Here is a 12858-nt window from a genome sequence, read left to right on the forward strand (position 1 = left end):
CATGTTGTTCGCGTATATGTAACCCGAGCCTGAAAGTACGCCCGGAGTGACACTTTTCTCGAGGCACGCGCAAGCGGCAAACCGCAACGCGCCGTCTATTTACAAAGGGAAAGAAAAGCCTTGCGCTCACCGCAGAAATATTGTTGTTATTTTTTATCTTAAAAATATTAATTATAACACCGATGATGTACACGCGTCTTCGATAGCTCGCTTCTATAATTACAGGCACTGCCACTTCCGAAAATTTTCCAATAAACTCCCGCCGCGGCCGCACTGATGCGATGCGCGTACGCATCGTCGACTGCTCCCGAAAGAGACACCCCTCGGAAAATGCGTCCGAATCAATCGCCCGCGAGAGAGAGAGAGAGAGAGAGAGAAAGAGAGAGAGAGAGAGAGAGAGAAAGAGAGAGAGAGAGAGAGAGAACGAAACGAAAAAAAAAATAAAAATCGAGTTTGAAAAAAACGCCAGCAGCGGCGAACAAAGAGCACAGCGAAGAAGAAGTAATCCGGGGGAAAATGATCGGACTGCACAAAGTTCCTGCATGTACGTGTAGGAGAGAGAGGGAGATACATATATGCACAAAGCCGATTATGAGTATAGCGACCGATAAATGCTCATATTGGTCTAGCGATACGTGAGCGCCTAGTGCCTATTGTTGCCAAATTGCGAGAGAGAGAGAGAGAGAGAGAGAGAGAGAGAGAGAGAGAGAGAGAGAGAGAGAGAGAGAGAGAAGCGCGTGTGTGTGTCTATATCGCGAATAAAACAGCGACAAACGATTACGCGCGATGTGTGCTGTATACGCGCGCTCGCGGTTTTGCGTGTATCTGTGCATCTCTCACTCGAGTATAGCGGCGCTTGTGTATGACAAGCCTCGAAATTTGCGAATCGTGTCTTCTCGCTCGGAAATATTAATACCTGCCTCGGCTCTGATCCACCGCGGTCTGGTACTCTCTCTTTTTGTTTCGTCTGTTCGTTATATTCGATTCGGTTATTGGCGTTTCGAGATGCGCTGCGCGGAAGCCTTCCGGGGATGGAAAAACTGACGCTTTTCGTCCAAAGCGGTCGTCTTTTCAAAAAAAAAAAAAAAAAAAAAAAAAAAAATCGATAACCTGTTCCTTATTTCTCTTAGGTATACCTCCAAATTAGCGAGCGGTTCGAGTGCGTCGACTCGGAACAACGTAAAAGCTGCGCGCCCCGAAAGCCGCACGACATAATGAGCCTAAACACAGCCGATCTTACGCGATAATTCGTATGCGCACAGACCCTATACTCATATACGCAGCTACACCTATACACGCTGAGATACGAATCTGAGAGAGGCATACGCTGGAGCGAAGCTGGGCCGATCTAATCTCGCGGTCGCGCGGCCGCCGGGGAAAGAAACTACGCGAGGAAAAAGGAGAACCTGCATGCGGATTGGCCCTACTGCATATATGCCTATAGATATACATTTACACGGCGGGCAAGTGTGTCATGCGTGGATATTATATATACACACATGTGCATAAGGTAACCGGAGAGCAGTCGGAAGGTCAGAGCGGACCGATGTGTGGAGAGAGAGAGAGAGAGAGAGAGAGAGAGATTGACGAGGCCGATAAATCGGAGCGGCTGACGCTTCGGCCGACGCGACGCGACAACTCACTGACCTGCGAATCCAATGCATATATATGTGAGGGAGACGTTGGTATACACTCATACGTATGTGTATAGGGTGCAGCAGCAGGAATACTTCTGAGCGGTATTATGGAGGGTCTTATCGGCTATTAATTATCAGCGATCGCGAGGAGGAGATGACGGCATAGAATGGGGTCGCGGCAATCGACGAGGGATTACAAAGCCGCTGCGGTTTTTCTGCGCGCAGATAAGACACACGCGCGCGTCTGTAATGTAACATATTTTTCCGATGAGGTCTCACGTGTAATCCCGATCACTATCATCGTTATTACACACATCGACGCGGGGAGAATCTCACTTGTATAAATAATATTTCGCGTCGTATTCTTCGCGTCGACAATACACGCGAATCCACGAAGGAGTCGAGCCCGCGAGCAAAAGGAGTAGCGTCTCTCGAGGGAGAGCTTGGAAGAAAAGCCACCTTCCTCGTTTGAACCGCGTAACGTCGTAATAATCATCGCGAGCGCGTAAAGCTCGTCGTTGTCGCTGTTACATCTCGAAGGAGCTGCTCGTATTGTGCAACCCTGCAGTGCGCGCCTGTGCACAAAGAACGATGTACGCGTTGCATAGAGGGCGGAGGCTGACGCAGATCGAGAGAGAAAGGATGAGACAAGACGAGACAATGATGGCCTCCGAGGAGTCGAGCCGCTGTGGGAGTGCGTGAATCGTGAGCCATGAGAGCCGGAGTATGTGTGTGTGTGTGTGTGTCTTGAGACTCTCGTGTGGGCGAGAGCTTAGAGGTGTGGGAGATGTGAGCAGGCGAGTTGGCATTGTCTCGAGATGCAGTGTTTGTGTGTATGATGATGGTCGAGGGAGTATGGTTAAATTTTTTAATTAATTCGAATACATGAGTGTCTACTTGGGATTCAACAGTATTATAGTGGGACAATTAAGTCCAGTTCAAAAGTCTACTCTGGCTTGACGCTTGCAAACTACGTAATCCGATAATACAAAACATGCAACACAGTTTGGTCTTTGAAAACTTTTCAAATTTCATAAAACCCTCTCCTCCTCGCCGACGCATTCCCGCGCGGATATCGCATTAAAAAATTCCGCGCCTCTGTTTAATCTCCCTCTGCCTCGCTCTTCCGATGAAATAATAGCGAAAGCTCTTCCGCAGATAGAGCGAGTCGCGAAAAGAGCGACGGGGAAGAAGAGAGAGAGAGAGAGCGGCGAAATCCCCGCGCAAAGGCAAAACTTTGTTCGCGGCTGGAAACTCGATAAAGGAAAAATCCCGAGCGAAAAAACGAGCAGCAGCATCAGTCGTCCTACTTTTGTACGTGTAGGCATAGCAGCGTATACGACAACCCTTCCGATCGCTCTCTCGCGTTATTGAAATATCCTAGAAGCAGTGCGCAGCGAGTCTCGGAGGTAGGCTCTGCAGCGCGCGCAAGTGAAAGAAAGAAAGGAAGAAAGAAAGGAAGGAAGAATGGCAGAGGAAAAAACAATGGTCGCGACCCCTCTCCCCTTTTGTTTTCGCTGCTTTTCCTTCTCTCTCTCTCTCTCTCTCTCTCTCTCTCTCTCTTTCTCTCGCCCTCTCTGCAGCTCTCGCGCGTATACGTACGCGTATGCGTCGGTCCTTGCAGCGCACATTGACTGCTGTTGCGAAAAAATTCCGGAGGAGAGCCGTCATTGTCGCGTGTGTACGTATCGCGCTGCAGTGTCTAGTCAGTCTGCGTTGTTTTTTTTTCTCTTTCTACGAGCGCGCGGTGCTGTTCACAGCGATGGATGATGCGAGCAGCTTTTTTGCGCTTTCATCCTTTGGAGCGTTACTATGACGTTCACTTTTTTCAGTATAGTACTGCGCGGCACTTTCGATCGCGGTTTTGAATTTCTTTTCGTTTTCCATTACGAGGTCTACAGCGTCTAATCGTCTCGCAGACTAAATTCCGCAAGCTTCCTTGTAAGACTTATAGTATACAGACACGTACACTCGAGTGAGAGCGAGTGTAAAAGCGCCATTTCAAACTCGATCGAGGCGAACGCACTGCTGCACGCGTGCGTATATATCAGCCGAAGTTCGCGAGGGAGCGAATAACGCGGTACACTCCTACACGCGGCAGCTTGCCATAACACGCGCGCTCACATACACCCCGAGAGGATTCGGCGAGAGAGTCTGCGGAGTCGCGCGATGATTGCGGCGTAATCTGCTTTCGCTTAGCTTTGCGGCCCCGCAGGCTTGGAAGGGCGCGTGTGCAAGCCTGGCTTCCCCTTTTCGTGAGAGAGAGAGAGAGAGAGAGAGAGAGAGAGAGAGAGAGAGAGAGAGAGAGAGAGAGAGAGAGAGAGAGACCGAGAACGTATAGGCCCGGGGGGCGGCTTTTCTGCTACTCCTGCTGCTGCTGCGTTTATAATACTTTGTAGGTGGGTGGATATACCAAGGAGAGGAGGAAGACGCGACTCGCGGGAGAAGAAACTTGGGGAGAGAGAATGTGCGGGTACCGCGAGGGGAGGACTGCTGCGCGAGGCGTTTTTCTATCTCTCTTTTTTTTTTTTGAGGGAGTAGGCTGCGTTTATCTGCGCTACTGGGAGTTTGTTGGTCTTTTGTGCGGACGTGTATTCGTCATTACGCGAGAGTACGGCTTTGGCAAGTAATTTTGAGTTGGAAGCGGAGGGGAAGTTGCCGTGAGCGTATTACGCTGAATCGATACGTTCGAGTCGTTAAATAAATCTTGTAAAACCGGCGTTAAATAATAAATAAAACACAACCAAACCGGAGCAAGCATAGCTAAAAAGCTCGCGGTATGTAGCAACACGAGAGCGACGTGTTTGGCAGAGTCGGGGCGGTTATCCCATAAACGGCGGCGCGTTTCGCCCCCACACGCGCACATAAGCACTCGGTAATCCGGCCCCGAGGGCCCGCGTGCGGTTGAGCGGTCGCAACAGTTACCATATTTGATTGTGCGTCCCGGAGCTGCCCTCCCTGTATATATAACACACACCGCCCCTGATAGTATACAGGCGCGTGCGGAATACGAATACTGCTCGTCTCTAACTCTCCTCTTTTTCGCTCGCTTGACGCCGAATTACTCGCGCGACTTGCGCGGAGATGTTTGCGAATTATCGAGAGCAGACTGTGTAATTTTTCTCCTTCATCCGCACGGGGAAAAAAAGAGAACGGCGAAAGTTTTTCTAAAGAAGAAAAGTGCAACGTAACATTCCTTTCCCCCCTCGGGCTGCCTGCACACAGCACTTCACAGACGTGTGTGTAACGCGCGCACGTATAGACAGAGGGCTCTGTGCTGCTGCTGCAGAGAAATCGCCGATCGATTATCACGCTAAAATTACACCGAGCCGCCGGCGGCACGAGCATCGTCGCCGGGTATTTTTAACGCCGAGCCCTTGCCGAGATGATCCTTTCTCTTGAGGGTGGCTCTCTCTCTCTCTCTCTCTTTTGCTTGTGACACTCGCCACCGCGTGTACGTGTGTGTGTGTGTATGAGAGAGAGAGAGAGAGAGAGAGAGAGAGAGAGAGAGAGAGAGAGAGACGGGGAGGAAAAAGAAATTTCGCGTTTGATGTGCGCCGCCAAAGGGAAGGCGAGCAGCGTATGTTCTCTCTCTCTCTCTCTCGGGGAGAGGCTCGGCTGTGAGTCGTCTATGTGGCATAGAACGTAGGCCGTGTAGTGAGATGTGTCTATAGGTTTTTGTTAGTCCGAGGACCGAGACAGTGTTATGCTGCGATACGCGCGAGAAAATTTTCTTTGCATGCTCTCCGAGAAATGATAATGTGTATATACGTATGCAGTTTTTCGTTGTGAGTTACATCACACATTCGGACGGTTTAAACGATAAGGGAAGGATCTGTCAAAAACTATTTCGCTTCACACGAAGTATCCCGATTCACGCGTAAGCACAAAACGACTTTGGAATTAAAACGGTTTTTAATAAAAAAATTTCGATTTGAAAAAAGGTCAAGAGAATACTCCAAAACGTAGCACGAGACTCAGAAACAATACTAAAACACAGCCACACACAGTCAAGCACAAAGTGGCGCGAATTATTCTCCATAAAAAGATACATATTCCACATTGATCCTGCCGCAGAGAATCCAACTTCAAAGGGGAAATACATGCGTCGATATGAAGCGATTGTGCGAATTAGAAGCTCTCTGCTCTCGCGCACTGATTCACGCCACGCGAGCGCTCGGAACTAGGGTACAAAAATAAGAGAGACGGAGAAAAGGGAGCCAAATCAAGAGGGTGTGCGTGTATAGCATCGCGCAGAAAGGAAAACTAGACAAAGCGATCGGACGGCCTAATAGGACAGATTGATTGATCGTCCCGTGTGGTCTTCTCCATTATACCTAATTTATCCACTGTACAAGCTACATACATCTCTCCTGCATCGAAAAAGCGCCTTATTTCCCAAAATTTTTAGCCGTACCACAGCTTTCGCGTCGAAGCGTATAACCCTCTCTATGTTGCAATCGCGGGGGCGTCAAAAGCACATCGCTGCGCTGTATGTATGTAGCGGCTCTCTCGCGAATTACATTGATATTAGTATGATATGCGCGCGTGGAGCGGGCCAGTCCGCGGCGCGGATTAATTAATTAAAGCGAAAGACCGAGCGAGTGTATGGTCATGCACGCTGTGCGCGCGATCAGCCAGCCGTGAGAGAGCTGCGAGGCTTTGTGCGCCGGTCAGTGCTAGAGTGCGAGAGGGAAGGTACAAACGCCCGCCTCTTGGTATTGTGCGGTCATTGTGTGGCCAGGGGTGGCTCGCTATGTTATACGTACATGTGTGTATATATATATATATATATATATATATATATATATATATATATATATATATATATATATATATATATATATATATCATCGCCAAGAGTCTGTGTTTTTGAATTATTCGGCAAAGATTTAATTTGTTTGAGAGCGGGACTTTTGAAGTGGGCTGTCGTCTCTCTCGATTTATATATTCAATTCGGCGCTATGGGCGCGCCTTTGTATTATCACATTATACCCTACTGCAGGAGGTGTACGCGGTGTGGGCGAATATTTCAAAATCAAATTCGGCGTTTCATTTCGCGAAAAGTTTTCGCACTGCACGTGCGGGCAAACTTACGGATTTGCGGTCTGGCGCAGCGAGCCGCGAACGCTTCGCCCTCGGAATGCTGTATGCGCGCACCGGTTACATGGTGCCGGTGAATATTTTATACTTTTGCGCGTTGATGATAATTTTTCACGGGTTTGTTATCGAACTGCTTCTCTCCCTTACTACGCTGTATATATAGTATATCTGGGTTCATTGTGCCGTTGTTGCACGGCCCGTCTGGCGACAATCGCATTATATAATAAGAAGTTCTCGGAAAAAAGAATCATCCGTCGATATAAAGTCAGTAGTATTTTCAGGAACGGACGGTTGTGGATGAGCATAAAAAAGAAATAAAAACCGAGGACTTACCTTTCTTCGCGTGAAGAATGTCCGCGGGATCGGGAGGAAGGGCCGTACAATGGCTCGGACTTAAGCTCGGCTGCAGCGAAGAAAAGGGGCTGCCTGCTCCGGACGGATACCTGGTACAGATAGAAAAAAGTGGGAATTGAGAGAGATTCTATCCCGACGCTTCATCGCCCTCCTTAATTATAATCTGATCGATTTCAATTTAAAAAAACTTCATCGCACACAACTCACCATGGATTGGGTCTAGGCCAACCGGTGGTCTGGCCGTTGAGCAACCTGAGCTTGTCGTAGACGCTTTCCGCAGGACTGCCCGCGCCTACGCCCACACCTACGGGGCCACCGCCTCCGCCTCCCACACCTCCGCCACCCGGTTGCTGCTGTTGCTGCTGCTGACGCTGCTCCTTCTGCGCCGCGAGGTTTCGCAAGACCCTGTTGATCGACGAGACCTGCAACGCAAATAAATTTTCATTTTAATTTTACACAGAAATCATCTCCGATCAATTAATCCAACCGAATAAACTAATACACGTATTCCGGAGTCTTACGTGCGCTTTGAAAATGCCAATTAAGTGCTGCGAGAGCTCGGAAAATAATGGCCGCGCGCGCTTCTCTCTCTCTCTCTCTCTCTCTCTATGTCGCGCGGCGGGGGCACCCGCACCAATCGTCCGTAACGCGATTCTCCGTTAAGGGCGAGTGAGAGAGGGTATAGGTACACGTACACAACACGTGTACGGCGTATACGTGTCACGTGCGATATCATTAAAGCGAAAGAGCATCAGAAATAATGAGAATTATCGCGCGCGCGGCGCATTTGACAGTCTCCGGCGCCGCTCGCTACGCCTGGCCGAGCATATTCGCGAGAGCCGCTCGTTCATGCATGCCTCGCGACACTAACGAGCCTCGCTTGTGTGTGTGTATTGTGCGCCCGAGTAGGTAAGTAAAGATACGAAAATGAATTCTTGTACGTGTACACACAAATAATTTTTAATAAAATTGCGTACAAAAGGAAGTATTCCCACTCTCATTCCTCGAGAGAGGACGAGGCCGGGGTAGAGTCTGCGTATCGGATTAATAATATAAATATGTAATGGGGTGAGAGAGGCTTGACACGTTCGCTCGCGAGAGAGATATAGCAGATTCTGCTCGATGAAATGCGACGAGAGCGGTAATTAAATCGACGCTGCCGCCGCGGAGCTGCTGCTGCTTCGAGGGAGTTAATTACCTTCGGCTGCAATTATATACACGCCCGAACGCTGCAGAGAGCCGCATACTCCAAGGGGACGATGGGATGCGCATCGCGCTATTCGCGAGTATTCTGTGTCGCGATATTTCGAGGGGCTTCCTTCTCGTCTTTTTTCCGCGATGGGAAAATAATAATTACTCCATATCCCATACACACACGCACACACATCGTTCGTATATCAATTAGCTCTCTCTCTCTCTCTCTCTCTCTCTCTCTCTCTCTCTCTCTCTCTCTCTCTCTCTCAAGTAAAGATTACTTTAACAAATACCTATGGATAATGGATATATAAAAAAATTCAAAAGAACTCCTTACTCTCCTCCGCAGCTCCTTTTGTTCTTCGCTTCCCTCAGAAGGTATATACTATATATAGTGCACCAGTACTATATACATCAGTTGGCGCTCGCACTCTTTTCCGCGCGCGCTCTTTCCTGTCACTTACAGTCCGTATAAATCCCGGTCCGCGCCGTAAAAGACTTGCTCGCGCGGACTCTCCTTCTGCGCCCGATAGTCCGGTAATTTATGCCCCGGCGACGCGACTTTTCTTGCGCGTTTTTCCTCCTCGCTCTCTACTCGCGAAAGAAGAAAAGAGAGAGGAAAGGAGAGAGTTTTACGTTGCGGAGTTGCATGTATTATGGATATACGGGGCGCGACTGCTCCGCTCCTGATGCATGAATGCATGCGGCCTGTTATTCCGGGAAGAGGATTGCGGGCTACGTGTTTTAGATTATTGTTGTTATAGATTTTCCTTAAACGCGTCTTCTATGTCAGTCGATGCGGTATAGATATATAGATACTCTCGGCGGGTATAATGCATTCAAAATGCATCGAAAAATTTTTCCGAGAAAAAGTCAGCTTATTTTCACCTGCCGCCGAGTTCTCGAGAATTACAGCGAGAGGGAGGGCTGTTATAAGCGCGAGATTGGCCGTGGGACATGTTATACGCGCGGCGCGTTTCCCTGTGGGGCAGCTCTAGCTCTCTCTCTCTCTCTCTCTCTCTCTCTCTCTCTCTCTCTCTCTCTCTCTCTCGCGGGGGCAACCCATTCCACACGTCAGGCCAACGCGCCGTTGAAACCTCCTGACATCTTTCGGTATTAGAGCTATATACCTTGTGAACTGGACCCATGCCGAGAGAGAGAGAGAGAGAGAGAGAGAGAGAGAGAGAGAGAGAGAGAGACGACGTCGAATCGCCACCCTCCAAAGTATTCGCTTTTCGATTTCTCTCTCCGTGTGTGTGCGACGTGTGGCTTTCTCCTTTCTTTCTTTATATGAGGTATAGGGTGACAATGGGCGCTTTGTACCAAGCGGGGAGAAATTAGACTTGAGGATTTCGTGCACGCTGGTGTCGGCTGTCTTTAATTTCGGTTTTATCGCCGGCATGAATTTCAACGAAGCGAGCTTTGCGGTGGATTACTGCACGATGTAGTATAACAAAGTTATCCTTATGTGATAAAAATGCGTGTTTTCGGTATAATACGATATATAATTCCAACATATTATAACTGTCGTCAGTCAGTCAGTCAGTCGGCGGCAGTTTAGCTTTTTCCCTCTCCGTGTGTCACCTTTCAAAAGAAAGCAGGCGTATATAATATAGGTCCTCGCGTCAACGACCCAGTTCAATACCTGCCCGCGTGTACGCGCGGCTCCTTGACAGGCCATTGTGTCTACACGGAGGGTTGTTGCTTTCAGAAGTATTTCAAGTCAATCATCTCTCGCTCGGTCATCTGCTGCCTAATTTGAGGAAATATTTGACTCAGTCGAGCGATCCCCGTCGAAGATACCGTCTCTCCAGCGACAGCCCGTAATCACGTGGCTTCGATGTATATAGGAAAACAAACAGATGTTCCAAGATCTAATTAGAGAGGATTTGGGCTGTTACAGCGACCTTCGGAACACATCACCTCAAGTGTACACCCATTGTGGGTACCACTCGAAAAATGTCGCGCATAAGAAGCAGCGTCTTGTACGCACAGACCACAATGGCAAAACACGCGTGACAGACCGACGATTAAGATGACAAGCCGCGCACGGGGGCGACGAGAGCGGTGCCGCATACGAGACGCATGACAGACCGAGAATGCAAAGTAGCCTCCTCCACTCAATTTGACAAGCATCAGCGAGCGAAATCAAAGAAAGGCGCGCAGGCCTTCCATTTCCCATAGAACTGGCCGCGCGTAAGAGAGAAAAGAAAACGCGCGCGACGCTCGGAATTCAACCTTACCACTCGAACTGGTCTCGGGCATTGTCGAACTGCGGGGATTTGCGCGCGTTGGGGAAGAGAGAGAGAGAGAGAGAGAGAGAGAGAGAGAGAGAGAGAGAGAGAGAGAAAGAGAGCTAGAGAACCGCAGGCGGCACTTGACGAATCCTAAAGGGGTCTCGCTCTCCGTGTCTGTAATGCGCCAGTTGGCAGGCTCTAATTTCCTCGGCGAGAACGACTAATTTTGCGATTGGTCATTTGCGGGATGTAACTTTATTTACGACGATGTTTCTTGCGCCTTTCGAAGAGCATCGTGATGGTTGTATACCAAAAGCGGCTGCAATTGCATCGATGAATCCGACGAAGCGGTACGCTGAACGCGTGAAAGGGACTAGACCCTATATTACGGCTGAATATCGCTTTGCGCACTTTTATGAAAATTCAATAACGCTGTAAGCGGCGCACCATTACGTTTAGAGCATCAGCTAACCGATGCGTTAATTAGTTCGTCGGAAATTTGAATTCGGCGAAAGTAGGTATAATGAAGTTATGCATACTATAATAACATAACGCGCGCGCGCGAGCTACTTGGAAATAATAGCCGTCATCGTATCAGAATCTAAAAGCAACAAAATAATCATAGCTCTAATACACAGGCGTACATAGTACGAGGGTTCACCCTTTTATATACGCATGCACCCCATCAGCAGCGCGGCAACTCGTCCATTTATTTTTCCGTTTCTCTTCCTCGCCGGCCGTCTACCCCACAGGAGCTTAAAATGCGGATCGATGGAATTAGCATGAAGTGCGAAGTGTGCGGAGAGAGAGAGAGAGAGAGAGAGAGACAGAGCCGACAGAGACGTCACGCGTGAATGCGAGCTGCTCGAGTATAGGGGAGTAAAGGGCCGAGACGCGGATATATTAAAATTTAGCTCGTCGGTATATATTATTGTATTATACACACTGTCTCTATATTAACGAATCTCTGATTCGCGTCTTCTTACGTTCGCTCGAGCTTAAGTAGTATACGAAGCAGTTGAAAAAAATAAAAAAAGTCGAGAGACGTCATAATATTGTCTGGCCGTGTGACGCCTCGGCATAATGGCTCTTTCTTTGCGTGTTCGCGCGCGCTCGCGAGTATAAAGACCGAGGTGGATGAGCCGCCGAGGGGGTGATGACAACAGAGAGAAAGACGAGTCTCTTGGGGTGGGCGCGCGGGCATTCAGGCTACTTCCGGCGCGTGTACGCAAGCGTCCGAGGCGCGTCTCGTCGCAGATGAAGTGCACGCGTGTCTCGCGTATAAGCGGCTGGGGTGTCGGGATTCAGCGTTTTTTTTCTCAGAGGATGAGATTTGTTCCATATTTTTGAATGTTATTCTCATCTGTGTAAAACTACAGCCATATCTCGAAAAAAGTATAATCAGCAGCCATAACGTTCTCCACCTTCGCACTCGAGGAGAAAGAAGAATCGGAAGCAGTCAAACGCACACACGTACATACGCGGGAAGAAGAAGTAAGGGAGGGAGGGAGAGAAAGAGCGTCGGGATAAGCCAGGCCGAGCTTTATTACTTCGGAAAACGTCCTGAAGAGTCATGGTAACGCTCGCGCGAGTAGGCGAGGATAATGCGGAAGCTGGCGAGGGGGCGACGCTTCGCGATATTATCTCTCTCGCAACGCGTGCTGCTATATACATCGCGTTCGCCCCCTGATAAGCGTATAGAACGAGGGAACTAGTCTCTCTCTCTCTCTCTCTCTCTCTCTCTCTCTCTCTCTCTCTCTCTCTCTGCGCCTTTAAATAATCCTCCGGATCCGACGATTACGGGATGAGCGGCTCGCTGTAACAAATTTATTATTTCGCTCTCGAGAGGCTTTTATTAGCTTGATTCTTATCGAGGATGAGATTCGCCACTGCGACGCTCGATATCGTCGCATCTTAACGTGTCGCGGCTAAGTGATTTTTGTTTCTCTTGGAGATTTCAGATTTATGCAGAGCGAGGGAGACTTGGATATGCTTGGAGAGTTTTGGATATGCTTATTTTGTGCTTATACCGATAAGAGAGTTTACTGTATCTCTGAGATTGGCGATAAATTGAGAAATCTATGCAACTTGTATTTGCCAATCAATTTATTTCAAATAAGCACTATCTCAAAGTTCGACTAATTTTCATTAAATACATACGAAGTACACCACAGTATTCTTAAAAAAACAAAAGTATCCAAAACGTGCACAATCAACGTCCTCGAATCGCCGGCGCGATCTCGATAAGAAGCAAACAATAGGCTCACAAGTATAATATAATACGGCTCCCGCACACTCGGCTCGCACGCACAATAAAGCCTGCACTGTATATA

General features: G+C 48.7%; 1 protein-coding gene across 7 annotated transcripts in view; it reads right to left on the reverse strand.

The window, feature by feature from the left end:
• The window catches only part of LOC100116958 (paired box protein Pax-6), a 128476-nt gene that overhangs the window by 21546 nt on the left and 94072 nt on the right, over positions 1-12858 (reverse strand). For all 7 annotated transcript variants that reach the window (XR_004226981.2, XM_016983856.2, XM_031925657.2 and 4 more), the window contains 2 exons: positions 7302-7516; positions 7074-7183 (listed from right to left, as the gene is read on the reverse strand). Coding sequence is in view for 6 of the 7 variants with exons in the window: in XM_016983856.2 (XP_016839345.1) it covers positions 7074-7183; positions 7302-7516 (325 nt within the window). In the remaining variant the exon portion in view is untranslated. The remainder of the gene's footprint in view (positions 1-7073; positions 7184-7301; positions 7517-12858) is intronic.

The sequence above is a fragment of the Nasonia vitripennis genome (genome assembly GCF_009193385.2).
Source record: "Nasonia vitripennis strain AsymCx chromosome 3 unlocalized genomic scaffold, Nvit_psr_1.1 chr3_random0004, whole genome shotgun sequence".
In the NCBI taxonomy this organism is placed as follows: Eukaryota; Metazoa; Arthropoda; class Insecta; order Hymenoptera; family Pteromalidae; genus Nasonia; species Nasonia vitripennis.